The sequence below is a fragment of the Hylobates moloch genome, unplaced genomic scaffold, assembly GCF_009828535.3.
Source record: "Hylobates moloch isolate HMO894 unplaced genomic scaffold, HMol_V3 SCAFFOLD_19, whole genome shotgun sequence".
NCBI classification, from domain to species: domain Eukaryota; kingdom Metazoa; phylum Chordata; class Mammalia; order Primates; family Hylobatidae; genus Hylobates; species Hylobates moloch.
In genome coordinates this window covers 34,776,997-34,804,293 of record NW_026652294.1, presented here as the reverse complement: position 1 = coordinate 34,804,293, position 27,297 = coordinate 34,776,997, and the positions used below count along the sequence as shown (strand labels likewise).

Sequence of the window (27,297 nt, the reverse complement as noted above, 5' to 3'; positions counted from 1 at the left end):
GCGAGACATGGTGGCAGCAATGCTGCTTTGTTATTCTTTACTCCGCTGAGATGTTTGGGTAGAGAGAAACAAATCTGGCTTACGTGCACGTCCAGGCATAGTACCTTCCCTTGAACTTCATTATGACATAGATTCTTTTGCTCACGTGTTTTTTGCTGACCTTCTCCTTATTATCACCCTGCTCTCCTACTACGTTCCTTTTTGCTGAAATAATGAAAATAGTAATCAATAAAAACTGAGGGAACTCAGAGCCCGGTGCCGGTGCGGGTCCTTGGTATGCTGAGTGCCGGTATCCTGGGCCCACTGTTGCTTCTTTATACTTTGTCTCTGTGTCTTATTTCTTTTCTCAGTCTCTCGTCCTACCCGACTAGAAATACCCACAGGTGTGGAGGGGCAGGCCATCCTTGATGCCTCTTTTTCCTTCCTCTCCACCACATCAACAAGTCTTAGTTTGCTCTGCCTCCAGACCTCCTCCCAGCGCAGGCACTGTCTTCACTCCCCGGACACTGCTGCGACAGCCTTCCCTGCTCCCAGCCCCTGCGCTCCATTCTCCACACAGCAGCAGCCCGATCCCTTCACTCTGCTTCCTGAAACTCCTCCACGGCTCCTATTTAGAGTAAAATCCCAATTCCTCACCATGACTTTACAGGGCTCTTCATGGCCTGGCCCACCCCGCCCCTCCATTCCCATCTCCTCCTCCCATCTTCTGTCTCACTAATTAGGCTCCAGGCACGCTGACCTTTGTGCTCCTCAACAAACCAAAAGTATTCCTGCCACAGGCCCTTGGCACTGGCTGTGCTTTCTTCCTGGAGTGCTCTTCCCCAGATCCTCACACAGCTGGCTGTTTCTTGTTAACAAATCTCAACCGAAATGCTTCCTCATCAGCCACACCATCTCTGACCACCCAGTCTCAGTAGCCCTCAGTCTTTATTACAGTATTTTTGTTGTTGTTGTTGAGATGGAGTCTTGCTCTGTCACCCAGGCTGGAGTGCTGTGGCAGGATCTCAGCTCACTGCAACCTCCGCCTCCCAGGTTTAAGCAATTCTCCTGCCTCAGCCTCCCGAGTAGCTGGGATTACAGGCACCCGCCACCACGCCCAGCTAAGTTTTGAATTTTTAGTAGAGATGGGTTTCACCACGTTGGCCAGGCTGGTCTCGAACTCCTGACCTCAGGTGATCCGCCCGCCTCAGCCTCCCACAGTGCTAGGATTACAGGCGTGAGCCACCGCACTCGGCCAACAGTATTTTAATTTTTGTCATAGCCTTGCCAATGCATAGTATTTCCCTGTTTCTCTCGTTTATTTGCTTGTTGTCTGCTTTCCCACGAAAGAAGAAACTTGTCTCTTTCCCCACTGTACCCTGAGACTCAGGGGTCACCTGGATGTGGGCATGTTTGATAGAGACCCATTGAATGCATGAACCAATCAGCCAGGCCCTGACCCAGAGGCCGAGCAGTCACTTCTCCCATCCCCTTTGCTGTCTTGTTTAGCTCCCGGCCTGTGGTTCGCCTGAAGGTCTCCATGGCCTTCACCCCCAGTGCGCTGCCCATCGGCTTCAACGGCGTCGTGAATGTCCGTTTATGTTTTGAAATCAGCTCTGTAACCACAGCCTCTGAGTCAGGTAAAAGATGGTCCAGCTGCCCCCTGCCTGACGTGACGGTCCTTCCTTTTTGGCTTCTGTAAGGGGCAGGGAAAGAGGACTGGGGCGGGGGGTGGGTGGGTATTGGTCTGAGGTCCTGGTGCTTGAATTCCTCAATTAGAGCTTAGCTCCTTAGTCTCCAGGTTTGTTAAATGCAAACTGCCTCAAGAAAGGGTGGTCTGAGGTTATGTCCACACTCGGAAGGGGTTTAGAGCTGACACTGTTGGGAAGAGGAACACTGGGGCCCTTCCTCAGGGTGGAAGGGTTGAGTTTCTGAAAAAAAGACTCAGAAGGCCGGGCGCGGTGGCTCATGCCTGTGATCCCAGCACTGTGGGAGGCCAAGGCGGGCGGATCACAGGGTCAGGAGATCGAGACCATCCTGGCTAACACAGTGAAACCCTGTCTCTACTAAACAAAATACAAAAAATTAGCCAGGCGTGGTGGAGGGCGCCGGTAGTCCCAGCTACTCGGGAGGCTGAGGCAGGAGAATGGCGTGAACCCGGGAGGTGGAGCTTGCAGTGAGCCGAGATCACGCCACTGCACTCCAGCCTGGGCGACAGGGCAAGACTCCGTCTCAAAAGAAAAAAAAGAAAATAACAGACCTGTCCCTTCCAGGACAGAGCTCGATGGGCTGTGTGATGCTAGGCAAGTGTCTTTCCCTAGCTGAGCTGGTTCTGTTCTGTACAGTAAGAGAGGCGGCCCCAGAACCTCCACGGTGCTTCCAGCTCTGCCGTCCCGGGGTTTTCCTCCATGGAGTCCCTCTTTCCCTCTCCATTCTCTTTGTTGTCTCTCTTCCTCCTTATTTTCTTCTTCAATCTCGATCCCCTTCCCGAGCCCTCCTTCCCTAAGGAAGGCTGACTCAGTCCTGGGAATGTGTTGTTCCGGGTTTGGGGCTGGAGCACTCAGAGACCCTGGTCAGGTGTCAGAAGACAGTGAGAAAAATATCTTTGAGAAAGCGATGCAGGAGTCCAGCCCCGGGGAAGTACCTGCATGGGGACACTGTTCAGCAGGGGCTACAAGGAACCTCAGGCAGGCTGGGAGCCTTCTGTCTGCAGCTGGTTCATCCCTACCTCATCGGGAAGGTCTGGTCTTCATTCCCAGGCCTCCGAGGGGCATCTCTCAACTTCACGCTGGACGTGGATGTGGGGAAGCAGAGGAGAAGGCTGCAGTGTTCAGACGTAAGAAGCTGTCTGGGCTGCCTGAGGGAGTGGAGCAGCGGATCCCAGCTTTGTGAGGACCTCCTGCTCATGCCCACAGAGGGAGAGGTAAGTGGGGGAGTTTGGATGGGAGTCCAGAGGGGTCTTTGTCATTGAGAAAGGACTTGATGTGATGCAGTGAAGGGCACATACCCAGACCTACAAATGAGGTGATTAAAATAATCATAACAGGCCAGGCACGGTGGCTCACGCCTGTCATCCCAGCACTTTGGGAGGCCAAAGCGGGTGGATCACTTGAAGTCAGGAGTTCGACACCAGCCTGGCCAACAAGGTGAAACCCTGTCTCCACTAAAAACACAAAAATTAGCCGGATGTGGTGATGCGCGCCTGTAATCCCAGCTACTCAGGAGGCTGAGGCAGGAGAATCGCTGGAACCCAGGGAGTGGAGGTTGCAGTGAGCCGAAATCATGCCACTATACTCCAGCCTGGGCAACAAGAGCGAAAGTCCATCTCAAAATAATAATAATAATGATAATAATAATAAATCAAGAACCACATAATGACACAGAAGATGGAGATGCCGTCATTGCTGACGTTTTTCTTGGTAACTCAGGAATGCCAGGTGTTCTTGGCGTCCGTTATCCGACCTCACCTGATAATAACTAGGACCGAGGGCCTGAATGTCGATTGGCATCAGAAAAAGTGAACAACTAAAAGGAAGAATAAAAAGATAGAAATGACTATCTAGAAAGGTTTACTCCTAGCAAAGATGCCCAGAGACATGGGGGAAAAAAAGTATGTCGGGACTCAAACCCTGACGGGATCTAGAACTTTAGGTCTACATGGATCATTTATTCCAATAAACAAATGCATGAATTATTCTTCTGAATACACATTTACCCCCAAAGTGATGGTTAATTTGATTAAGAAAGTTTCTAGCAAGTCTACAGCCTTCCTTAAATAAAGGCGCAATCACATTCTCTACCAGAGAATCATGCTCACCTACTCCCATGGGCTCCAGGCTCTTATGGTGGCAGAAAGGCTCATTTAAACAAAGGGAGTGGCAAATGGTATGCTAAGCCATCCCTTATCTTCTCTCTTACCTCTCTCATATGTCCTCCGTGTTGCTTTGAGAAAGATCTTGGTTGGCTGGGCGCGGCGGCCCACGCCTCTAATCCCAGCACTTTGGGAGGCCGAGGTGGGCGGATCACCTGAAGTCAGGAGTTCGAGACAAGCCTGACCAGTGTGGTAAAACCCTGTCTCTACTAAAAAAGAAATACAAAAATTAGCCAGGCGTGGTGGCATGCACCTGTAGTCCCAGCTACTTGGGAGACTGAGGCAGGAGAACCTTGAACCTAAGAGGCAGAGCTTGCAGAGAGCCGAGATCGAGCCACTGCACTCCAACCTGGGCGACAGAGCGAGACTCCGTCTCAAAAAAAAAAAAAAAGAGAAAGATCTTGATAAACACAGGTGTGGCTGTGCCAGTCTGAGCCAGTTCTTTACCCCTTTGTGATTGGGGTGAGAACCATAGCAGCTATGAGACACAAAACCATAGTAGAACGAAGGAGATTTTTCCCAAAGCACTTGGCAGCTTGCTTGAAGGACGTGTCCCTTCAGCCTGGCTTATTTGGAAGATGCTTAGGACTTGTGACCCACCACTTTTATTGTTTATTTCTTCTTATGATGACATCAAAGTAGAAAGTATTCTTGCCAAGCGCGGTGGCTCATATTTGGAATCTCAGCACTTTGGGAGGCCAAGGTGGGTAGACTGCTTGAGCCCAGGTGGTTGCAGCTGCAGTGAGCCATGATGGTGCTACTGCACTCCAGCCTGGGTGACAGAGTGAGTGAGACCTTATCTAAAAAAAAAAAAAGAAAGAAAAGAGGCCGGGCGTGGTGGCCGACGCCTATAATCCCAGCACTTTGGGAGGCTAAGGCGGGCGGATCACTTGAGGTCAGGAGTTCGAGACCAGCCTGGCCAACATGGTGAAACCCCGTCTCTACTAAAAATACAAAAATTAGCTGGGCTTGGTGGCGGGCGCCTGTCATCCCAGCTACTCAGGAGACTGAGGTAGGAGAACTGCTTGAACCCGGGAGGCGGAGGTTGCAGTGAGCTGAGATCACGCCACTGCACTCCAGCCTGGGCAACAGAGCAAGACTCCATCTCAAAAAAAAAAAGAAAAAAAAAGCATTATTGTTGTCATCTTCTCCCCCACATCCAACTCTAACCCTGCCTTCCGTGGTGACCCCACAGGTCTGTGAGGAGGACTGCTTCTCCAATGCCAGTGTCAAAGTCAGCTACCAGCTTCAGACCCCTGAGGGACAGACGGACCATCCCCAGCCCATCCTGGACCGCTACGCTGAGCCCTTTGCCATCTTCCAGGTGACTCTACCCACAGCCAGTACCCAGACCTCTTGAGAGCCCATCCCACAGAAACCACCTGCTCCCCTAACTTCTAAGAATGCTGGAGTTGGGAGGGAATGTCTTCAGACGGCATTTGGGCCCCTCACCGCACACATGGTGAAACTGAGTCCCTGCGATGGTGTTCATGTGTACCCGTGAGTGAGGACTCATGGGTAACACAGGTCTCCATCTGCCCCTGGGGCTTGTTCCTATATGTTCACAAAAGCGCTTGCTGCATCTTTCTTTTTTTTTTTTTTTTGAGACGGAGTCTCGCTCTGTCGCCCAGGCTGGAGTGCAGTGGCGCAATCTCGGCTCACTGCAAGCTCTGCCTCCTGGGTTCACGCCATTCTCCTGCCTCAGCCTCTCCGAGTAGCTGGGACTACAGGTGCCTGCCACCACGCCCGGCTAATTTTTTTGTATTTTTAGTAGAGACGGGGTTTCACTGTGGTCTCGATCTCCTGACCTCGTGATCCGCCCGCCTCGGCCTCCCAAAGTGCTGGGATTACAAGCGTGAGCCACCGCGCCCGACCAACTTGCTGCATCTTTCACGAGGCACATGCATACATTGCATCCTGGGGACCTCACTTGACAAGCGGCTCTGATGACGCTGTGGTGGGGGCCCCTTGTGGGAGCTAGACTGGAGCTGTTGTGTCTTGCACTGCAGAGAGGATGCCCTTTGGCGCACCTGCCTGTTCATGCCCTGCCAGGGCCTTCAGGCTGAATGGCCCCACCAAACCTGTATCCTAGCCTCTCCTCCTGGCGCCCATCAGTGCAGCTTAGACAGGCGGGTAGTGTCATAAGAAACTTTTGTCAGCCGGGTGCCCTGGCTGATGCCTGTAATCCCAATGCCTTGGGAGGTTGAGGCAGGTGGATCACCTGAGGTCAGGAGTTCGATACCAGCCTGGCCAAGACGGTGAAACCCTGTCTCTACTAAAAATACAAAAATTGGCCGAGTGTGGTGGCGCGTGCCTGTAGTCCCAGCTACTAGGGAGTCTGAGGCAGGAGAATCATTTGAACCCAGGAGGCAGAGGTTGCAGTGAGCCAAGACCATGCCATTGCACTCCAGCCTAGGCAGCACAGCGAGACTCCATCTCAAAAAAATAAAAAAATAAAAAATTTAAAAAATACAAAGATTAGCCCAGTGTGGTGGTGCATGCCTGTAGTCCCAGCTACTCAGGAGGCTGAGGCAGGAGAATTGCTTGAACCCGGGAGGCGGTGGTTGCAGTGAACCAAGATTGTGCCACTGCACTCCAGCCTGGGTGACAGAGAAAGACTCCATCTCAAAAGAAACAAAACAAAACAAAAAAACCTTCAATATATATTTCCCAAAAACAAAGACATTGTCTTAACATAGTACAATAATCAAAATCAGGAAATTCACATAGATAAAATACTATTATCTAATCTACAAACTTTATTCAAATTTTGCCAGTTGTCCTATTAATGTCCTTTGTAGCAAAAGAAAAAAAAAGGTTCTGGTCCAGGATGACTCACAGCGTTCTACAGTTATTTATCTTTAGTCTCCTTTAATCTGGAAGAGTTTCTCAGTCTTTCCTTGTCTTTTAATGACATTAACATTTTTGAAGGGTACAGGCCAGTCCTTTTGTAGAACGTTCCTCAATTAGTCTGATGTTTCTTCATAATTAGATTTAGGTTATGCATTCTTGTTTTGTTTTGTTTTGTTTTTGAGACAGAGTTTCACCCTTGTTGCCCAGGCTGGAGTGCAATGGCGTGATCTTGGCTCACTGCAACCTCTGCCTCCCGGGTTCAAGTGATTCTCCTGCCTCAGCCTCCCGAGCAGCTGGGATTACAGGCATGTATCACCATGCTCGGCTAATTTTTGTACTTTTAGTAGAGACGGGGTTTCACTGTGTTGGCCGGGCTGGTCTCGAACTCCTGACCTCAGGTGATTCACCCACCTTGGCATCCCAAAGTGCTGGGATTACAGACGTGAGCCACCACGCCCAGCCAGGTTATGCATTTTTGGCAGGAATATCACAGAAGTAAAGTGTGTCCTTCTCAGTACACTATCTCAGGAGGCACCTAATGTGGATTTGTCCATTCCTAGTGCTGTTTGCCTGTGTCATTAATAAGCACATCTCATTTTATGGTGAGATGCCTTGAGATTGTATCCTGCTTAACATCTCTTTATGTGTCTTTCCTTAACCAGTGATGGCTATTATGCTATGGCAAAGAGATTTTTAAAAATTTATTCCCTGTATAAAATGGGTGAGGAGGCCGGGCGCGGTGGCTCACGCTTGTAATCCCAGCACTTTGGGAGGCCGAGGCGGGCGGATCACGAGGTCAGGAGATCAAGACCACGGTGAAACCCCCTCTCTACTAAAAATACAAAAAATTAGCCGGGCGTGGTGGCGGGCGCCTGTAGTCCCAGCTACTTGGAGAGGCTGAGGCAGGAGAATGGCGTGAACCCAGGAGGCGGAGCTTGCAGTGAGCCGAGATCACGCCACCGCACTCCAGCCTGGGTGACAGAGCGAGACTCCGTCTCAAAAAATAAATAAATAAATAAAAAATAAAAAAAAATGAAATGGGTGAGGAAAAATCATGTGGTGTTAGGCACATTGATGTTACCAGAAAGTGCGTTCTAGCTGGGAGTTTAGCTGGCTTAACCCCATTCTCTTTCACTGGGGCTAGGTGGAAGAGATCAGGCTACGTGGCTATATTAAAAATACAACAAAAAACCCTGCATGAAACTGTTGACCCACTTAGAGAGAGCGCCATGCTTTTTTTTTTTTTTTTTTTTTTTTTTTTGAGACAGAGTCTTGCTCTGTCCCCCAGGCTGGAGTGCAGTGGTGCGATCTCAGCTCACTGCAAGCTCCGCCTCCCGGGTTCACGCCATTCTCCTGCCTCAGCCTCCCGAGTAGCTGGGACTACAGGCGCCCGCCAACACGTCCGGCTAATTTTTTGTATTTTTAGTAGAGACGGGGTTTCACCGTGTTAGCCAGGATGGTCTCGATCTCCTGACCTCGTGATCCACCCGCCTCGGCCTCCCAAAGTGCTGGGATTACAGGCTTGAGCCACCGCGCCCGGCGAGCGCCACGCTTTGACTTCTGCAAATGGCATCCCCCTTCACAGGAAGTAGAAAGTTTCCTTTCAAGCCCTGGGCTCTTGTTCCCACCCTAGGCCATGGGAACAGACCTGCAGAAAGCTGCCGAGGTGGCCGCCGGGAGAGAAGTGCGAAGTGCAGAGGCTGTGCCTTCATAATACGAAAACAGACCCAGCTACTTTAGAACACTGGAATTTTTAAAAACATGAACCGGAGCTTTTCAACCTCCATGGGGCCTTTTGAAATGTGGCTTTCAGAATTAGTTGGTTATGTGTAGGCAAGGGAAATAGTTAGCTTACAGAGACAACTAGCCAGGCTGGGCGCGGTGGCTCACACCTGTAATCCCAACACTTTGGAAGGCCAAGGCGGGTGGATGACCTGAGGTCAGGAGTTTGAAACCAACCTGGTCAACATGGCGAAATCCTTTCTCTAATAAAAATACAAAATTAGCCAGGCGTGGTGGCACATGCCTGTAATCCAGCTACTTGGGAGGCTGAGGCAGGAGAATCACTTGAATCTGGGAGGTGGAGGTTGCAGTGAGCCAAGATCGTGCCACTGCACTCCAGTCTGGGCAACAGAGCGAGACTCCATCTGAAAACAAACAAACAAACAAACACACACACAAACAAAAAAAACAGATGACTAGCCGTGAGGAAGAGAACCTCCAAGGCCTGGACCTTGACAATATTTGGCTAGGCATCCTCCATTCCTGCCTGGGCTGTTCTGCCTACATCTGAAAAGACTAAGGAAGCTTCTCTTCGCGTAGGTGTCTGCTCCCTAAATGCGCAAAGTTGTGTGTTGCTGCTTAATTTGCATGATGTAAATGTCATGGGAACCCCTAACATTCCATGAAGGTCACCCCGGTTTTTACCTTGGCCAGAGGACTGGGTCACAGTGGGCCCATTTTATAGGGCAGATCCAGGAATGTCACCGAGGAATGTCACAGTCCCTGTTCTTCAGGCCTGCACCCCTCACCTCCCTGTAACTGCACTTCTCAGAATGAGCAGGAAGCACAGCCCTAAATGTCCTATAAGGAGAAGAGCCAGAGGCAGGGCTGCTGGGGAAGGTGGGGCCTGGGCTGATGGGACTCTCTGTCTGGTTACAGCTGCCCTATGAGAAGGCCTGCAAGAATAAGCTGTTTTGTGTCGCAGAATTACAGTTGGCCACCACCGTCTCTCAGTGAGTTGGACGCAGCCGTCAGTTTCCTCGATTAACCTTCTCCCGAACGCTCGCCTGGGCAATTCCTTCATTAGGACACCCTGCACACCCCCTTCCCCTCTCCCCGTGGCCCGCAAATGGCTTCTGCACTTATTATCTCAATATGTCCTCAGCTACCCTAGGAGGGAGGCAAGACAGACCTGTCTTCCCACTTTCTAGATTAGGAAGCAGACTCAGTCGCCCAGGGCCCTGCACAGGCCATTTGGTGGACTGGAACCTGGGTCTCTTGACATCCTGGCCAATGCTATATTCAGAACCCAGCGTTCTTCACAGCCAGGCTGACCTCTACCTCAGTTAGAGGTAACCTCTTTCCTGGCCCACCTCTTGGCCAAATTAGCTAATCAATCAAATATTTCTGGACCATCTGCTTTGTGCCAAGCACTCTAGGTGCTGGGGATACCTCTGTGCATAACACAGACAAAAATCCCTGCCCTCCTGGTGCTCTGAGGGGGAGAAGATGGTAAGTAGGTCAATTCTATGTTGATGAGATGAACGTTGAAGACACAGGGAAGGTGGGAGGGAGTGCTGGGTGGCGGCTGATGCTGAAGTTTTCAATGGGGTGGTCAGGGAGGGCGACACTTTGGCACACACTGGAGGAGGTAGGGGAATGAGCTATGTGGATGGGTGTCTAAGGGAAGAGTAGCTGCAGGTACCCTGGGTTGGCAGCCTGCCTGGCGGGTGGGGGGCAGGGTGAGGGCATAGTGGCTGCAGTAGAGTGGGGCAGGCAGTAATGAGGGAAGGGGAGGGAGGGGGAAGAGGCCATGGGGCTTCTGAAGCCCTCAGAAGGGCTTTTGCTGTGAGCTGGGAAGTCAGAGGAGTGACATGCTCACACAGCTTAGCAGGATCCTTCTTGCTGCTGAGCTGAGAAGAGAGTGTAGGAGCAAAGGTGGACGCAGGGGCGGCACTTGCTCCCTTTGTAACCACTCAGGTGAGAGGCGATGGGGGCTGGGCCATGACGGGGTAACGGTTTAAAGTGACAGCCCATAGCATGTGCTGACAGAGTGGAGGCAGAGGGAGGAAAGAGGCCGACAGCCCGAGCGTGCGGCACTGCACTGTCCAACACACCAGCCACACTTAGCTGCTTACACGTACATGAGTTAAAATTCAACACAAGGAAACATTTTGTTCCTCAGTCACATTAGCCACACTTCAAAGACCCAGTGGCCGCCTGTGGCTGGTGGTGTTGGGCAGCGCAGATACCGCCTGTCTCCATCGCTGCAGACGTTCTATTGGACCACACTGAATTCCAGAATGACAGTGTTGCCAAGCACATGAGTTTGGGTTTAGACATGTAGTGATCTTAGAACGCCCTCCCAGGCCGGGCGCGGTGGCTCACGCCTGTAATCCCAGCACTTTGGGAGGCCGAGGTGGGCGGATCACGAGGTCAGGAGTTTGAGACCAGCATGGTCAACATGGTGAAACCCCATCTCTACTAAAAATACAAAAATTAGCTGGGGATGGTGGTGGGCGCCTGTAATCCCAGCTACTGGGGAGGCTGAGGCAGGAGAATCGCTCAGACTCGGGAGGCGGAGGGTGCAGTGAGCCGAGATCACACCACTGCACTCCAGCCTGGGCGACAGAGCAAGACTCCATAAGGCAGGGGCGGGTAACAAAACAAAACAAACAAGCGTCCCTGGCGACTAGAGCTGTGTATGTATTGTGATTCTGATGGCCAGCTGGCCGGAGTTGCCATATATGGGGAAGAATGCAGTTCCCCAAGTCCTGGTCAGCCCTTTCACAGACATTTGCAGGACCAGTTGAAGACTTTCAAATGCTCTGGAATCCAGCCTAATGAGCAGGCACAGCTGTTTCCAGCAGGGAATTAATTACAGCCAAGAACCAACCTCCCAGCCAGCTACTGGGGTAGTAGAGATACAGCACGCACGGCTTGCCCTACATCGCCCCCTAGTGTACATAGCAAGCAAACGCTTCTCTTTCAAAAACGCTAGTGAGCCTGGTCATGGTGTCCAGCTGTCTCAGTGGTTTTTGACCTTTCTGAGGACATAGATCCCCTAAAGAATCTAATGAAGACTGCAGACCTCTCTCCTTAGAAGATCACATGTGCATACATAAATGTTGGCATTCCGGGCCCTCTGAGACGGTGCCTAGGCCTCAGATGGGGCAACGCTGTTAAATATTCTGATGACACTGAGGTCTCACGCCTGGGCTCTAGGATAGGGCGTCCAGCTGACACGTCAGCATCTCTGCTTTGTTATCCTGTGTGCACCTCTTGTCATGTCCCCGACCGAACGCATCTTCCTCCACCCTCGGGTCTTCCTCCCATGTTACCTCCCTCAGTCAATGGCACCACTCAGCCACCTGAGCTAGAAACTCAGAACTTTCCCTTGACTCCTCTGTCCCCCCTCCCCTGCCTCTTTTTAGTTTCGTTTGCTTTACTGTCTCTGACTTCTTTCCTTCTCCACTACTGTTGTCTTTTTTTTTTTTTTCTTTTTTTGAGACAGGGTCTCACTCTGTCACCCAGGCAGGAGTGCAGTGATGCGATCTTGGCTCACTGCAACCTCCACCTCCCGGCTTCAAGTGCTTCCCCTGCCTCAGCCTCCTGTGTAGCTGGGATCACAGGCTCACACCACCACACTCAGCTAATTTTTGTATTTTTTTTTTTTTTTTTTGTTTTTGAGACGGAGTCTCGCTCTGTCACCCAGGCTGGAGTGCAGTGGTGCAATCTCGGCTCACTGCAAGCTCTGCCTCCCGGGTTCACGCCATTCTCCTGCCTCAGCCTCTCCGAGTAGCTGGGACTACAGGCGCCTGCCACCACGCCCGGCTAATTTTTTGTATTTTTAGTAGAGACGGGGTTTCACCGTGATCTCGATCTCCTGACCTCGTGATCCGCCCGCCTCGGCCTCCCAAAGTGCTGGGATTACAAGCGTGAGCCACCGCACCCGGCCTAATTTTTGTATTTTTAGTAGAGATGGGGTTTTACCATGTTGGCCAGGCTGGTCTTGAACTCCTGGCCTCAAGTGATCCACCTGCCTCACCTCCCAAAGTGCTGGGATTACAGGCGTGAGCCACCGTGTCCAGCCGTCCACTACTGTTTCCTTATTTCAGGCATGTATCACCTCTTGGGTGGAGACGGCAGGCTGTGTCTCTGCTTCCTGTCTCTCCCTCCAGTCAATCCATCCTCTTCTCAGCTGGGATAAAAACCAAACCAAAACCAAACAATGGGAACAAAACACACGTCACATTACTTCCTAGATCTGCACATCTCATCTTCGGACATTTCAGATGGAAAACAGTTTTCTTGGTATTGCTAATATGTTTTTCTGTTGATCTCAGCTACCGAGAGTGGTTCTGCACTCCGGGTCCCCGTGATACCTCGGCATTCTGGAGGAGCCTTTCACACAACCCCAGGACCCTCTTTTCCAGGCCACACGGACTCATGTCTTAAACCACAGGGAAGGGTCTGAATGATTTTGTGGGTAGGAAGCTGAGGCCAAGAAAGGGGGTGGGACAGTATGTCTTATGCACAGTGTTCTCCAGTGCACAGCAGTGCCCCATAGATATTGTGGCATGGATGAATTTGTGTCATAGAGTACCTCACCTAGCATCACAGTGAATTGCTGGTAGAAAGAGGATTTGTGTACAATTCTCTCAACTCTTTGGAGGCTGCTAGACTCCAGGCATTTAATTAGCCTTCTTTTTTTTTTGAGACGGAGTTTCACTCTTGTTGCCCAGGCTGGAGTGCAATGGTGCGATCTCGGCTCACTACAACCCCCGCCTCCTGGGTTCAAGCAATTCTCCTGCCTCAGCCTCCTGAATAGCTGGGATTACAAGTGCCTGCACCACGCCTGGCTAATTTTTTTTTTTTTTTTGAGATGGAATCTCATCCTGTCACCCAGGCTGGAGTATAGTGGCACGATCTCGGCCCTCTACAACCTCCGCCTCCTAGGTTCAAGCAATTCTCTGCCTCAGCCTCCCAAGTAGCTGGGATTACAGGCACCTGCCACCACACCCGGCTAATTTTTGTATTTTTAGTAGAGATGGGGTGTCGCCATGTTGGCCAGGCTGGTCTCGAACTCCTGACCTCAGATGATCCACCCACCTCGGCCTCCCAAAGTGCTGGGATGACAGGTAATTAGCCTGTCTTGGCTTCTGTTTCCTCTTCTATAAAATGGAGAGTAGCTATACTATTTCACAGGGTTACTATGAGGGTAGAGTGTGTGAAACACAGTCCTTGGCACATGGTAAGCACTAAATAAATGGCAGCTATTATCGTCATCTCATGCAACAACTGAGCAAACAACAGCTGTTTGCTTATGTTGAGAGCGTGTGAAACACAGTCCTTGGCACATGGTAAGCACTAAATAAATGGCAGCTATTATCGTCATCTCATGCAATCAACATGAGCAAACAACAGCTGTTTGTTTATGTTGAGAGGAAGAATGTCTAAGCTAAACGTATTCCTTAGGCAACTTATCTAAGAAGTTACTTAAGTAGGTGCTATTCTGGGCTGTGTGTGGTGACTTACACCTGTAATCCCAGCGCTGTGGGAGGCCAAGGCAAGTGGATGACTTGAGCCCAGGAGTTCGAGACCCACCTGGGCCACGTGGCGAGACCCTGTCTCTACAAAAAATACAAAAATTAGCTGGGCATGGTGGCACACACCTGTAGTCCTAGCTACTCAGGAGGCTGAGGTGGGAGGATCACTTGAGCCCAGGAAGTGGAGGCTGCAGTGAGCTGTGATCATTGCGCCATGGCACCCACACTCTAGCTTCAGTGACAGAATGAGACCCTGTCTCAAAAAAAAAAAAAGTGCTATTCTATTGCATTGAAGTTTTTACAGATTAAATAAACTAACATTTTTATCTGTACCCTGTGCAGGCAGGAATTGGTGGTGGGTCTCACAAAGGAGCTGACCCTGAACATTAGCCTAACTAACTCTGGGGAAGATTCGTACATGACAAGCATGGCCTTGAATTACCCCAGAAACTTGCAGTTTAAGAGGATGCAAAAGGTAACTGTGACGGCGGCTGTGGAAACAGGTCCCTCATGCCCCTCCCTCGCTGCATGCCTGCTTTTCCGTGGCAACCCCCTCACCGGCACCCTTGCCTCCAGCCTCCTCCTGGTCCAACCAATAGATGGTTAATAACCATATAAATCCCTGCCAGTCCGGCTCCATGCCTCCTGAGGCACCATATTCTGCTGCGCTACCACCCTCCTTATGTGCAGCCTTTCTTCACCAGGGCTCTGAGAGAGAAGTGAGCTCTAATGCCCTAAGACACTGAGAAAATAAAAATTAGCTTAGACTGGGAAGGTGAAAATCTGCCCTGCCATTCCCCAAGCTGGATACAGACCCGGATACTAGGAAACAGTCTGTTTCCCAAGGACACCCTGTGGTTGACAAGTATCGCCACACTGAGAAATTTTGTTCTCTAAAATCACAGATCAGAAAACTTTGGGCCGGGTGCAGTAGCTCACGCCTGTAATCCCAGCACTTTGGAAGGCCGAGGCGGGCAGATCACGAGGTCAGGAGATCGAGACCATCCTGGATAACACAGTGAAACCCCATCTCTACTAAAAATACAAAAAAAATTAGCTGGGCATGGTGGCGGGCGCCTGTAGTCCCAGGTACTCAGGAGGCTGAGGCAGGAGAATGGTGTGAACCCGGGAGGTGGAGGTTGCAGTGAGCCGAGATCGCGCCACTGCACTCCAGCCTGGGCGACAGAGCAAGACTCTGTCTCAAAAAAAAAAAAAAGAAAACTTTGCTGTTTGAAGTTACGTCAGTAATTATGAACCCCTATCACTCTTGCCTGGAGAGTGTAAGTCATTTTGACCAAGAGAAGAGTCTGTTTCCACCTGAGGTACAGAGCTTCAGATACAGTGTCTGTCAACTTTCTACCCTCTATTAATGGTTTCCGAGGAAGCGGGCCCTGGGTCTGATTGACAGGCTGCCCTGATGTTGACTGACTCTTTGACACACGGCCCTACTTTGGTATCAAAACATGACTTTATTTACATTTCATCTGAACTCCACCCTTCCGTAGAGTTCTTTAATAACCGCCTTTTCCGTTATTCAGTGATACACACAACAGTGTAGTTTTTGGGTGGGTGCTGTGGCTCACGCCTGTAATCCCAGCACTTTGGTAGGCTGAAGTGGGTGGATCACTTGAGGTCAGGAGTTCGAGACCAGCCTGGCTAACATGGTGAAACCCTGTTTCTATTAAAAATACAAAAAATTAGTCAGGTGTGGTGGCAGGCACCTATAATCCCAGCTACTCGGGAGACTGAGGCAGGAGAATTGCTTGAACCCGGGAGGTGGAGGTTGCAGTGAGCCGAGATCGCGCCACTTCACTCCAGCCTGGGCGAAAGGCGAAACTCCATCTCAAAAAACAAAAACAAAAACAAAAAACAATCTCCCAGGCATCTAGAGGGGAACTAGGGATGGACCGTCCCTGGGAGAATTAAGAAAAGTCACTGCAGTCATCACATGCCTCTCAGGGGTCCGAGTGGGGAGCCCTGGTGGCGACATGGCAGTGCTGGTGTGTGCCGGCCTTCCAGCCAGGCTGTGGGTTATGTTTGCATCAGTGCAAGGCCCAGCTCAGATGCCTCCTTCCCCAGGAAGACCGTACGAATTCCTCCGAGTTGGAATTCACATTTCTCCACTGCTGTTCTCTGCAGCTCCCTCACGGAAGCACCCCTTAGACCTTGTATTTAAATTCCTTGGGGACTACTGCTGACCCCGCCTGTCCAGCTTGTGAGGAAGGCAGAGACCAAGCAGACTTTGTTTCCTCAGCTCCTGGCAGGGTGTATGGCAGGCAGAAAAATTAGTGAATGTTTGCTGAAATGGTATGAGGAAACGGCGTTTTGTTTGTTTGTTTGTTTTTGGCTCTTTAAGAGAATGTCATCTGCTCTGTTAACAGCCTCCCTCTCCAAACATTCAGTGTGATGACCCTCAGCCTGTTGCTTCTGTCCTGATCATGAACTGCAGGATTGGTCACCCCGTCCTCAAGAGGTCATCTGTGAGTCGGTTTGGACTGATTCGCTCTTCTCACCACCCTGCAGTTGGCATCTTCTGCATCTTCGTCTCATTTGAATCTCTCGGTTCCAGCTTTGTGCTTTGCTTGACTGCAGTCTGTCCTCAGCAGTGCTTACAGTGGCTAAGTTGGCTCTGAAAGTAGGGGGTGATGGGGACGAGAGCTTTCCAGTACACAGCCCTAGATGAACTGCCTGCTCACCTCGGTGAAGCAGAGTGAAGTTGTGGGTAGTATGGAGGGCGTGTCAGACCAAAAGTTTTTTTTTTTTTGAGATGGAGTCTCGTTCTGTCACCCAGGCTGGAGTGCAGTGGTGCCATCTCAGCTCACTGCAACCTCCGCCTCCCGGGTTCAAGTGATTCTCCTTCCTCAGCCTCCTGAGCAGCTGGGATTACAGGTGTGCACCACTAAACCTGGCTAATTTTTAAAATATTTTTGGTAGAGATGGGGTTTCACCATGTTGGCCAGGCTGGTCTCAAACTCCTGTCCTCAAGTGATCCGCCTGCCTTGACCTCCCAAAGTGCTGGGATGACAGGCGTGAGCCATCATCATGCCCGGCCAAGACCAAAAGTTATTAACCCTGAGCTGTCACTCATCATCTCTGTACTGTGGGAAATCTCTGAAGTGGCTTCTTCAACTGTAGAAGGGGAATGAGGCTGCCTGCCCTGCTTACTCCGTATTTGTATTTGAGGCTTAAATGAAATAACGGGGCCGGGTGCGGTGGCTCACGCCTCTAATCCCAGCACTTTGGGAGGCCAAGGTGGGTGGATCATTTGAGGTCAGGAGTTCGAGACCAGCCTGGGCAACACGGTGAACACCCATCTCTACTAAGAATACAAAAATTAGCCGGGTGTGGTGGCGCATGGCTTTAATCCCAGCTACTTGGGAGGCTGAGGCAGGAGAATTGCTTGAACCCGGGAGGCAGAGGTTGCAGTGAGCCGAGATCGTGCTACTGCACTCCATCCTGGGTGACGGAGCGAGACTCCATCTCAAAAAAAAAAAAAGAAAGAAAGAAAGAAAGGAAACATGCTGTGTTACAAATATGTGAGGAATGTGAAAATCTGAGGAATCGTCTCCTAGGTCTGTTCCACGAGTAGCTAGCGGTCTGAATCGTGAGTGGCATAGAGAGGAATCAAGTGACCATTTTTTCCCCTTTAAAATAGGCTCATGTTTCAGTCGTTTGGCAGCTAGAGGAGAATGCCTTTCCAAACAGGACAGCAGACATCACTGTGGCTGTCACCAAGTAAGTACTGCCTGGGTCACAGCAGAGTCAGGCTATGACCCGGGAAGACATCGCCCTGCCACATGCACGCTGTGAGAGGAACGGCCCCCTTACGCCCAGGGAGAAAGGAAACCCCAGTGAGCCCACAGAAGGCATCTGTTTCCCTGCAGGGACTCGACTTTCTCTTCTTGTTACCAGAGATAATTAAAATGTTCTTTTGTTCACACACAAAGTAAAACTGTAGTACAGTCTGGTGGAATGAGCCTTGGAGTTCTGGTTCTGGTTCACTCAGCTTTGGAATAGCTTGGGATAGCTCTGTTATCTGCAAGACCTCTGTTTGGGGGTAAGGTGGGGACCGCTGTAGGGAAGAAGTTCTCAAAGGGAGGTGATTCTGCCCACCAGAGGCCGTGCCTGTTTTGATTGCTATGACTTGGGGAGGGGGGTGTTCAGTAGCACATCTGGTGGGTAGAGGCCAGGAATACTGCCAAACATCACGCAGAGCAGTACAGGACAGCCCCCACAACCAAGAACTAACTGGCCCAAAATGTCAATAGTGTGGAGGCTGAGAAGCCTTTTTAAAATCAGTATTCTTCTAAGTGTGGTCTTCTAGAGACAGTTCTGAACTCCAATTGCTTATCTCTGAAAGACTTTTATTTATTTATTTATTTATTTTTTTGAGACAGAGTCTCGCTCTGTCTCCCAGGCTGGAGTGCAGTGGCATGATCTCGGCTCACTGTAACCTCTGCCTCCCGGGTTCAAGCAATTCTCTGCCTCAGCCTCCCGAGTAGCTGGGATTACAGGCGCCCACCACCACGCCCAGCCAATTTTTGTAGTTTTAGTAGATACTGGGTTTCACCATCTTGGCCAAGCTGGTTTTGAACTCCTGACCTCATGATCCACCAGCCTTGGCCTCCCAAAGTACTGGGATTACAGCGCCCGGCCTCTGAGAGCCTTTTCTTATCTGACTCCCAGTGACCCTGGGGAGCCAGGTGCAGAAGCACCTGTTATGCAGTGAGAACACATGGACACAGGGAGGGGAAGAGCACACACTGGGGACTGTGGGAGGGGCAGGGGGAGGGAGAGCTTCAGGAAGAATACCTAATACGTGTTGGGCTTAGTAACTATGTGCTGGGTTGACAGGTGCAGCAAAGCACCATGGCACACGTTCACCTATATAACAAACCTGCACATCCTGCACATGTACCCTGGCTGCACGCAGTGGCTCACGCCTGTAATCCCAGCACTTTGGGAGGCCAAGGCAGGCAGATCACTTGAGGTCAGGAGTTTGAGACCAGCCTGGCCATCATGGTGAAACCCCATCTCTACTAAAAATACAAAAATTAACCGGGCATGGTGGCACACGCCTGTAATTCCAGCTACTCAGGAGGCTGAGGCATGAGAATTGCTTGAACCCGGGGGCGGAGGTTGCAGTGAGCTGAGATCGCACCACTGCACTCCAGCCTGGGCAACAGAGCGAGGCCCTTTTTAAGAAGCACTTGCTATGTACAAAGCAGGTGTGCTGTGAACTAACACTCTTACTCCTAGTTCCAATGAAAGACGGTCTTTGGCCAACGAGACCCACACCCTTCAATTCAGGCATGCCTTCGTTGCAGTTCTCTCCAAGTAAGTACTCCCAAGGGGCCAGCAGCAGTGTGACTCCATCACCCAGGGGACAGCTTTGGGCTCTCTCTCTTGTAGATGGAGCTGGTGGTCAGGATGAATGTGGACACTGTCCTTCTGAGAGGAGCCTGCTTAGAACGCAGACTCTGATATTGATCTCTAGGGTACTAACATTTGGGTCATAGAAACCCCACTGTGGTCATCAAAGGAGGTGTGTTGCCAATTAGTCTTGCTACAAAAGGGAATTAACACGACACTGTGGAGGGAAGAAAGCAGCTGTGGGACTGGGAAGTCAGGAGGGGATGAGTAAGGCCATTTGAGAGATAATTAGAAAATGAACCAGCCCAACTATACAGAATTCAAATATTCCACCTCACCCCAACTGCGCTACGACCACTTTACATTTTGACATTCAGCTTTTATTCCTTTTTTTTTTTTTTTAATTGAGATGAAGTCTCACTCTGTTGCCCAGGCTGGAGTGCAGTGGTGCAATCTCGGCTCACTGCAACCTCTGCTGCCCGGGTTCAAGCGATTCTCCTGCCTCAGCCTCCCGAGTAGTTGAGACTACAGGTGGACACCACCAGGCCCAGCTCATTTTTAAAAAATTTTTAGTAGAGACGGGGATTTCACCATGTTGGCCAGACTGGTCTTGAACTCCTGGTCTCAGGTGATCTGCCCACCTCGGCCTCCCAAAGTGCTGGGATGACAGGCGTGAACCACCGCACCCGGCCTCATTCCTCGTAAAGGTCTGGTGCCCTCTGTCCTAATGTATTCAGTTGAAAGCACTCAAGTTCATTCAAAAAGAGAAGGCCGGGCGCGGTGGCTCACGCCTGTCATCCCAGCACTTTGGGAGGCCGAGGTGGGTGGATCACCTGAGGTCAGGAGTTCAAGACCAGCCTGGCTAACATGGCGAAACCCCGTCTCTACTAAAAATATGAAAACTAGCCAGGTGTGGTGGCAGGCGTCTGTAATCTCAGCTACTCGGGGGGCTGAGGCAGGAGAATCACCTGAACCCAGGAGGAGGAGGTTGCAGTGAGCTGAGACCACACCACTGCCACTGAGCCATGACTGTTCCACTGAGCTCTAGCCTGGGCAACAGAGTGAGACCCTGTCTCCAAAAAAGGGAGAAAGAGTCCTCAGGGGCTGACGCATGTCCTCTCAATTGCAGACCATCCATAATGTACGTGAACACAGGCCAGGGGCTTTCTCACCACAAGGAATTCCTCTTCCATGTAAGTACTTATTATTGTAAAGCTATAGGTGGCCAAGCAACACCAGCTTTGATTTCCTACTCTGATTTTAATTTGCAGATACATGGGGAAAACCTCTTTGGAGCAGAATACCAGTTGCAAATTTGTGTCCCAACCAAATTACGAGGTCTCCAGATTGTAACAGTGAAGAACCTGACGAGGACTCAGGTATTTAAAGGCAGTTCTTTATCACAATCACATCTCTTTCCAGAGTGACTACAGATTCTCAAGTATAAAAACCAGAGTTCTAGAAACGGAGTAAAGACAAGTTAACCATGGGAAAAGATTAGGAGTAAATTACCAAAGTCCTGTTCAGAAGGAATCTCAATCACTCAGCTCTTAAAGCAACCTGTCATTTTCCTCCCTTTGAGGAAAAATAAGCAAAAATTGGATGGGCGCAGTGGCTCACACCTGTGATCCCAGCACTTTGGAAGGCCGGGGTGGGTGGATCATGAGGTCAGGAGATCGAGACCATCTTGGCTAACACGGCGAAACCCCGTCTCTACTAAAAAATACAAAAAATTAGCTGGGCGCGGTGGCGGGCGCCTGTAGTCCCAGCTACTCAGGAGGCTGAGGCAGGAGAATGGCGTGAGCCGAGATCGCACCACTGCACTCCAGCCTGGGTGACAGAGCAAAAATTAAAACCTTGTCAGTAGACAGAGACATTTTCCCTTTGAAAATTGATAAATTCTGCTTCTCTGTGTGACTGATGTAACATGTGACATTTCTTACACTGCCCCCTATAAGTTGCTTACTAGCTTCCTGTCTTCTCCCCTGAGACTCTTTTTTGGTTTCTGCTTTGCCTCAGCCTCTTTGCTTTCAGTTATCTCATCTGTAGTCTGGTTCCCAAAGCTAGCCTTGATACCTGAAGCAACAGGCTCTGCTCAGTATGACAGCTGAAGCCTGGGCATTTTTTTTTTTGCTCAGACTATATAAGTGTTAAGGCTCAAATAATAGAAAGGAATTTACAGAAAGGACTCTGCTGACAACTAGAAAGAGGGCTTATAGGTCGGGTGCCATGGCTCACGCCTGTAATGACCCAGCACTTTCAGATGCCGAGGTGGGTGGATCACAAGGTGAGGAGTTCGAGACCAGCCTGGCCAACATGGTGAAACCCCATCTCTACTAAAAAAATACAAACAATTAGCCGGGCATGGTGGTGTACGCCTGCAATCCCAGCTACTCGGGAGGCTGAAGTAGGGGAATTGCTTGAACCCGGGAGGCACAGGTTGCAGTGAGCTGAGATGCACCACTGCACTCTAGCCTGGGTGACAGAGCAAGACTCTGTATCAATAAAATAAAAAAGAAAGAAAGAAAGAGGGTTTATAAATATACATTTGTTTTCATATGTAGTTTATTTATTTTAAAAAATAGAGACAGGGGTCTTGCTATGCTGACCAGGCTAGATATGAACTCCTGGGCTCAAGCGATCCTCCTGCCTCAGCCTCCCGAGTAGTTGGGACTACAGGTGCGCACCACTGCACCCAGCTAGTTTACTTCTTTCAGAACATTTGCTATCAGCAAATTTAAACATTTCAACAAATATTTCAGTTTCCATTTGGAAACAAAATTCTTGTTTGAAAAGCTGACTGGAAACCTGTGAGAATGGGAGTTCCACCCTGCTGTGGGGACAGAGGTTGAAACAGCACCAGAGGCTTCTAGACCAGTCTCCTCTCATTTTGGGGCCGTAAGATACATTTAGCTTACTTAAATAGACTGTGCTGGCAGAGCAAGTCAGTGGCAGAGCTGAAGTTCAGCATTGTCTTGTGGAACTCCTGGATCTTTCTCTTAATTTGCTTCATGGCAGGAGTGTTACATTTAGTCTTGAAGGTCATTTGTTTCAGAATCTTGTCTGTCAGGTAATGCAGCCAGAGCACATTACTATAAGGGTGATATTCACCCCAGCGGTTGTTATTCTCCTTCTTCATGAGCCTGTAGATGTCAAACTGGTAGTCACCATCACCGGTAAACAGGTCCTCATCCATGGAAACGTCACAGAAAACCACAATCCCATCCCGTTCCAAGCGCGACAGGGTGTAGTCAATGATGCTCACTTGCAGCCCACGGCTGGGGATAGTGCTGCTCTTCCCATTGAGGGTGTAGTGGAGTTCTTTGAGGCTGGTTTTCTTTAAGAGCACATTCCCCCAGTGTAAGTCTCGGTGCTCAAAGCGCAGTGATGCCTCTGCCACTGCGAGGGAGGCTGTGAGCTGGTGTAGAATGCTCTTTGCAGTAGCCAAGGAAGACAACTTGGTTCTCATTTGCTCTAAGTCAATCCCTCCAAACTCAAATTCCATCACAATGAAGAGCTGGTCGTCTTTAAAAAAACCAGGCCGGTCATTTGCAGAGCCTTTGGTTGAATTATAGTGATCCCAGGCTTTGAGGAGCAAGGGAGGGTAAGATCCCTGGACACAGTGCACTGAGTTCAGCCCGATAAAGCCTTCTGTGCGGTTGCACACTTCACTGGATAAGAGGCTCAACTCTTTGGAGATGATGATCTCTGGCAGGATTTCCTCAAAGGTTTTCTGATGGGATCCATTGACTAAATCTGGTCCTTCAATAGCAATGATTTTTATGGCTACAGGTGTGTGATCAGCAATCGTTTGAAACACTTCGCCAAACACCCCTTCCCCAATCTTCTCACAGCGTTGTAGTTTTTCTGTGGGAAGGCAATGGCTAAAGGGGACAGGACCCTTCTGACTGCATTCCCCATAAACCTTTTCAGCATCAGATGCCTTTTTGTTTGAAATACTTAGAGTGTTTAAGGGGCTTAGCAAATACATAGAGGAGGAATGCCAAGAGGACAGAGCACCACTTGTTCTGTTCATGACAGGCCGGTTTGAACATTCTGATAGGAGGGATCCAGAGAGAGAAGTAGCAGTTGTATAGATGCTGCAGACCTCTGACACATCAGTCACAATTTTCTTCTTGTGGAAACTGAAGGAAGCCCTGGTTTTGGTCCAAAAGCAGGCATTCTGTAAAGGAGTCAGGTCCTGGGTGGGGAACGAATCTTTTCCCATCTTTTGGCCCTTTTTAAAGTGGTGGGAATGGAGGAGAGAGGTTTCCGTTGCCTCCTGATGTTTGCTCTTCCGGCTTGATCTAGTTCTCTCCAGCCTGTCGACTCCCCCTGGCACAATGCGGCCCTTGGAAACACTGGCCTCCTGATGCTCTCTCCGGACGGCCTCTTGAAGCCCTCTCTCTTGACAAGAGTCCTGGCCTGTGGCCCTCCTCTTGCCTGTGCTTGACAGACCTGGACCCTCCGGTCCATTTCCCACCAGTTTCCTTTTATAGCAGGACTCCCTCATATTCTTCCCATCTGCCCCAAACTCAGAATCCTCAGGGGTTCCTGAGTTCATAAGGCCAAAGAGAGCTGACCTGAGGCTGGCACGGGTTTGGTGGACCATCTTGGTGAGCCTGGCTCCTCCTGTCGCTTCCTCCTGGGAGCAGGGGAGAGATGCTCGGTCCAAGGAGACTTCCGGGAGGTGGAGGCCGCTCGGGACGGCTGAGGCTGCAACCAGAGAGGCGGAGGTGCCGATGGAGATGACACTGTCCCTTGGCGTTGGGGACCCGGGGCCGGGAGAGGCCAGAGAGCTGAACAGGGAGGCACTGGTGCCCAGCTCGTCGCCGTCCCGGGGCTGGCCGCACACGCTGAGGTCCCGGCTGAGGAAGGGCGGAAGTCGGAGTGGGCCGCAGGGTGTGCTGCATTTCTGCGGGGGTCGAGCTCGCAGCCCCAGGCGTCCTGGGCTCACGGTTAGGCTCGGGCGAGCTCGCAGCTTCCAGCGCTTTGGGGTCACGGTCAGGCTGGGCCGGTCCTTGGGGACTCGGCCGCCGGGACGCCTCCGCCGCCGCCCCACCGGGCTGCCGGGGAAGTCGGGGTCGTCGGGATCGTCAGGATCGTCGGACTGCGAAGGGTCGCCGATGCTGGTGTCGCTGCTGCCGCTGCTGTTGAAGAAACGCCTCCGGTCCTGCGGCGGGAACCACTGCGCGGCTTCCCGGCCCGGCCGCCGCTGTCTCCTGCCGACCGCAGCCCCATAAGTGCGGAAAAGCCGGCTCCCAGGTCCCGGGAGCGAAGCAGCCATGGCCGGCACCCGCCAAGACGTTCAAACGCAAACATCGCGAGACTTCCGCGCGACGCGGACGCGCCCGCCTGCCGCGGGGTCCTAGCTCCCGGCTCTGCGCATGCGCACCTCCCCAGGGCTGGGGGCGGGACGGGGCAGAAAACTGGCGGCTCGGTTTGTTCAGCGCGTCGCGGTCATGGCTGTCGTTCCAGGCCTCCACGGTGTGCAGCTGGAGTCAGGAGCGCGCTTGTGGGTACAGTCCGGTTCAGGTAAGCGCGGCCGTCCCGAGAGGCCAGGGGAGGGCGGAGGGCCTGAAGCGGGTGACACGAGAGGCCAAGAGACTGTTTTTCCAGGGTTACCCGTGCCGGCCAGTGCCGGGGGCTGCCAGGCCGTCCCTAGCTTCGTCCCTGGGTCTCATTTGCTCCCGCTGGAGCTTTGCTTGGGCCGAGGTGAGCGCTGAAATTGCTCACACCCTCTATTCTGGGACCTTACGATGCTCTGTGTCCAAAGTGTTAAACATTTCAGACTTTCCGCACGGAAAGGAATTACGTTCACTAGACCTTGCTTTTCCAGCATGTGGAAGAATGGCATTCAGTGAGCTGTGTCATCGCTTCAGATAAAGAAAATGTGACCGTGGCTGCAGAGATCTCCTTGGATCACTCTGAGGAGGTATTTGAGACTGAAATGCTCCAGATTTGATTATCCAGTTGCTCACGGGCATCGCCCCTAGAAGACATAATAGCATCTTTGTGTAACATGTCCAAAATAGGTCTTTTGGTGCAAAAAACCAACCCTCTGTCCCAACCCGTTCCTTAGCTATCCTCAGGAGGGAGATATACTCCAGTTACAGTACAAGGAACTCTAGGGATTACCTGTGACTCCCCTTTCCTACATCCCCACGTCTATTCCAGCAGCAAGCCCTGCCATTTCAGGGCCAAAATATATCCTAAATCCATTCACTTCTCTCCGTTTCCACTGCCGTTGTAATTCAAGCTACCTTTTCTTGCCAGGCCTGTTGCAATAACCTTCGGCCTGCTTTTCTCGCCTCTGCTTTTCCCACATTCTTGACAAATAATTCCCACGTAACAGCTATCCATCTTCTAAGAGCAGACATTAGATTGTGCCACTCCCCTGCTTATTAAAAACAAAAAACAAGCAAACAAAAATACTGGTGCTTGAGCACACTTAGACTAAAATCCATACTTTTTTCATGGCCAGAGCAAGGCACTACTTGATCTGGTCTCTGCTTAATTCTTCATCTCCTAGTACTCGCCTTTCTCTCCCACTGCCCCTTTTATAATCGGGTTATTCTGTCCTATTCTTCTAGCTCGCCAATGCAGTATTATTCTGGCCACAAGACTTTGTACTTGCTGTTCCTTTGCTTGACACTGCTCTTCCCCTAGGTCCTCACATAGGTGGTTTCTTCTTAAATTTACCTCAGGTGTTCTTTTCTTTCTTTCTTTTTTTTTTTTTTTAGATGGAGTCTTGCTCTGTCACCCGGGCTGGCTGGAGTGCAGTGGCACGATCTCTACTCACTGCAACCTCCGTCTCCCAGGTTCAAGCGATTCTCCTGCCTCAGCCTCCCGAGTAGCTGGGATTACGGGCGCCGGCGACCACGCCCAGCTAATTTTTGTATTTTTTTGTAGAGACGGGGTTTCACCATGTTGGCCAGGCTGGTCTCGAACTCCTGGCCTCAGGTGATCCGCCCGCCTCGGCCTCCCAAAGTGCTGGGATTACAGGCGTGAGCCACCGTGCCCGACCTAGGTGTTCTTTTCTTTTCTTTTCTTCTTTCAAGATGGAGTTTCACTCTTGTGCAATGGCACAATCTCGGCTCACTGCAACCTCCGCCTCCTGGGTTCAAGCGATTCTCCTGCCTCAGCCTCCCAAATAGCTGAGATTACAGGTATGCGCCACCATACCCGGCTAATTTTGTATTTTTAGTAGAGATGGGGTTTCTCTATGTTGGTCAGGCTGGTCTTGAACTCCTGACCTCAGGTGATCCGCCCTCCTTGGCCTCGCAAAGTGCTGGGATTACAGGCATGAGCTACCACACCTGGCTAATTTTGTATTTTTAGTAGAGATGGGGTTTCATCATGTTGGTCAGGCTGGTCTTGAACTCCTGACCTCAGGTGATCCACCCGCCTCAGCCTTCTGAAGTGCAGGGATTACAGGAGTGAGCCACCACGCCTGGTCACACGTGTTATTTTCTTAGAGAGGCCTTCCCTGATCACTAACTCTAAAGTGGGAACTAGAGATCAAGTGATCAAGTTTAATGTCTTACAGTGATCCAGGTGACATTTGTGAGGTCTCAACTGAAGAAGTAGCAATGGGGGTGGAAAAGAAAGGGACAGGTACAAGAAATAATTTAAAAAAAAAGAATTGTGAGTGTGGTGGCTCACATCTGTAATCCCAATACTTTGGGAGGCTGAGGCGGGAGGATTGCTTGAGGCCAGGAGTTCAAGATCAGCCTGGGCAGCATAGTGAAACCCCATTTCTTAAAAAAATAAATAAATAAATAAATTAGCCAGGCATGGTGGCTCATGCCTGTAGTCCCAGCTACTTGGGAGGCTGAGGCAGGAGTATCGTTTGAGCCCAGGAATTTGAAGCTTCAGTGAGCTATGATTGAGCCACTCCATTCCAGCCCGGGTAACAGAAAAAAAAAGAAAGAACTCTTAAAAAAAGAA

At 50.7% G+C, this 27,297-nt stretch overlaps 2 protein-coding genes across 2 annotated transcripts in view; one reads left to right on the top strand and one right to left on the bottom strand.

The window, feature by feature from the left end:
• The window catches only part of ITGAE (integrin subunit alpha E), a 73,610-nt gene that overhangs the window by 39,877 nt on the left and 6,436 nt on the right, over positions 1-27,297 (top strand). Inside the window, exons 17-28 of the mRNA XM_032138917.2 lie at positions 1,489-1,619; positions 2,739-2,902; positions 5,046-5,174; positions 9,365-9,438; positions 14,317-14,449; positions 16,356-16,454; positions 17,630-17,709; positions 19,234-19,311; positions 20,477-20,540; positions 20,619-20,726; positions 24,826-24,882; positions 25,187-25,282. Coding sequence (XP_031994808.2) covers positions 1,489-1,619; positions 2,739-2,902; positions 5,046-5,174; positions 9,365-9,438; positions 14,317-14,449; positions 16,356-16,454; positions 17,630-17,709; positions 19,234-19,311; positions 20,477-20,540; positions 20,619-20,726; positions 24,826-24,882; positions 25,187-25,282 — 1,213 coding nt within the window. The remainder of the gene's footprint in view (positions 1-1,488; positions 1,620-2,738; positions 2,903-5,045; positions 5,175-9,364; positions 9,439-14,316; positions 14,450-16,355; positions 16,455-17,629; positions 17,710-19,233; positions 19,312-20,476; positions 20,541-20,618; positions 20,727-24,825; positions 24,883-25,186; positions 25,283-27,297) is intronic.
• HASPIN (histone H3 associated protein kinase) lies at positions 20,337-24,667 on the bottom strand. The gene has a single exon (XM_032138919.2). The coding sequence runs from the start codon at positions 24,632-24,634 to the stop codon at positions 22,262-22,264; it is 2,373 nt and encodes a 790-aa protein (XP_031994810.1). The 5' UTR covers positions 24,635-24,667; the 3' UTR covers positions 20,337-22,261.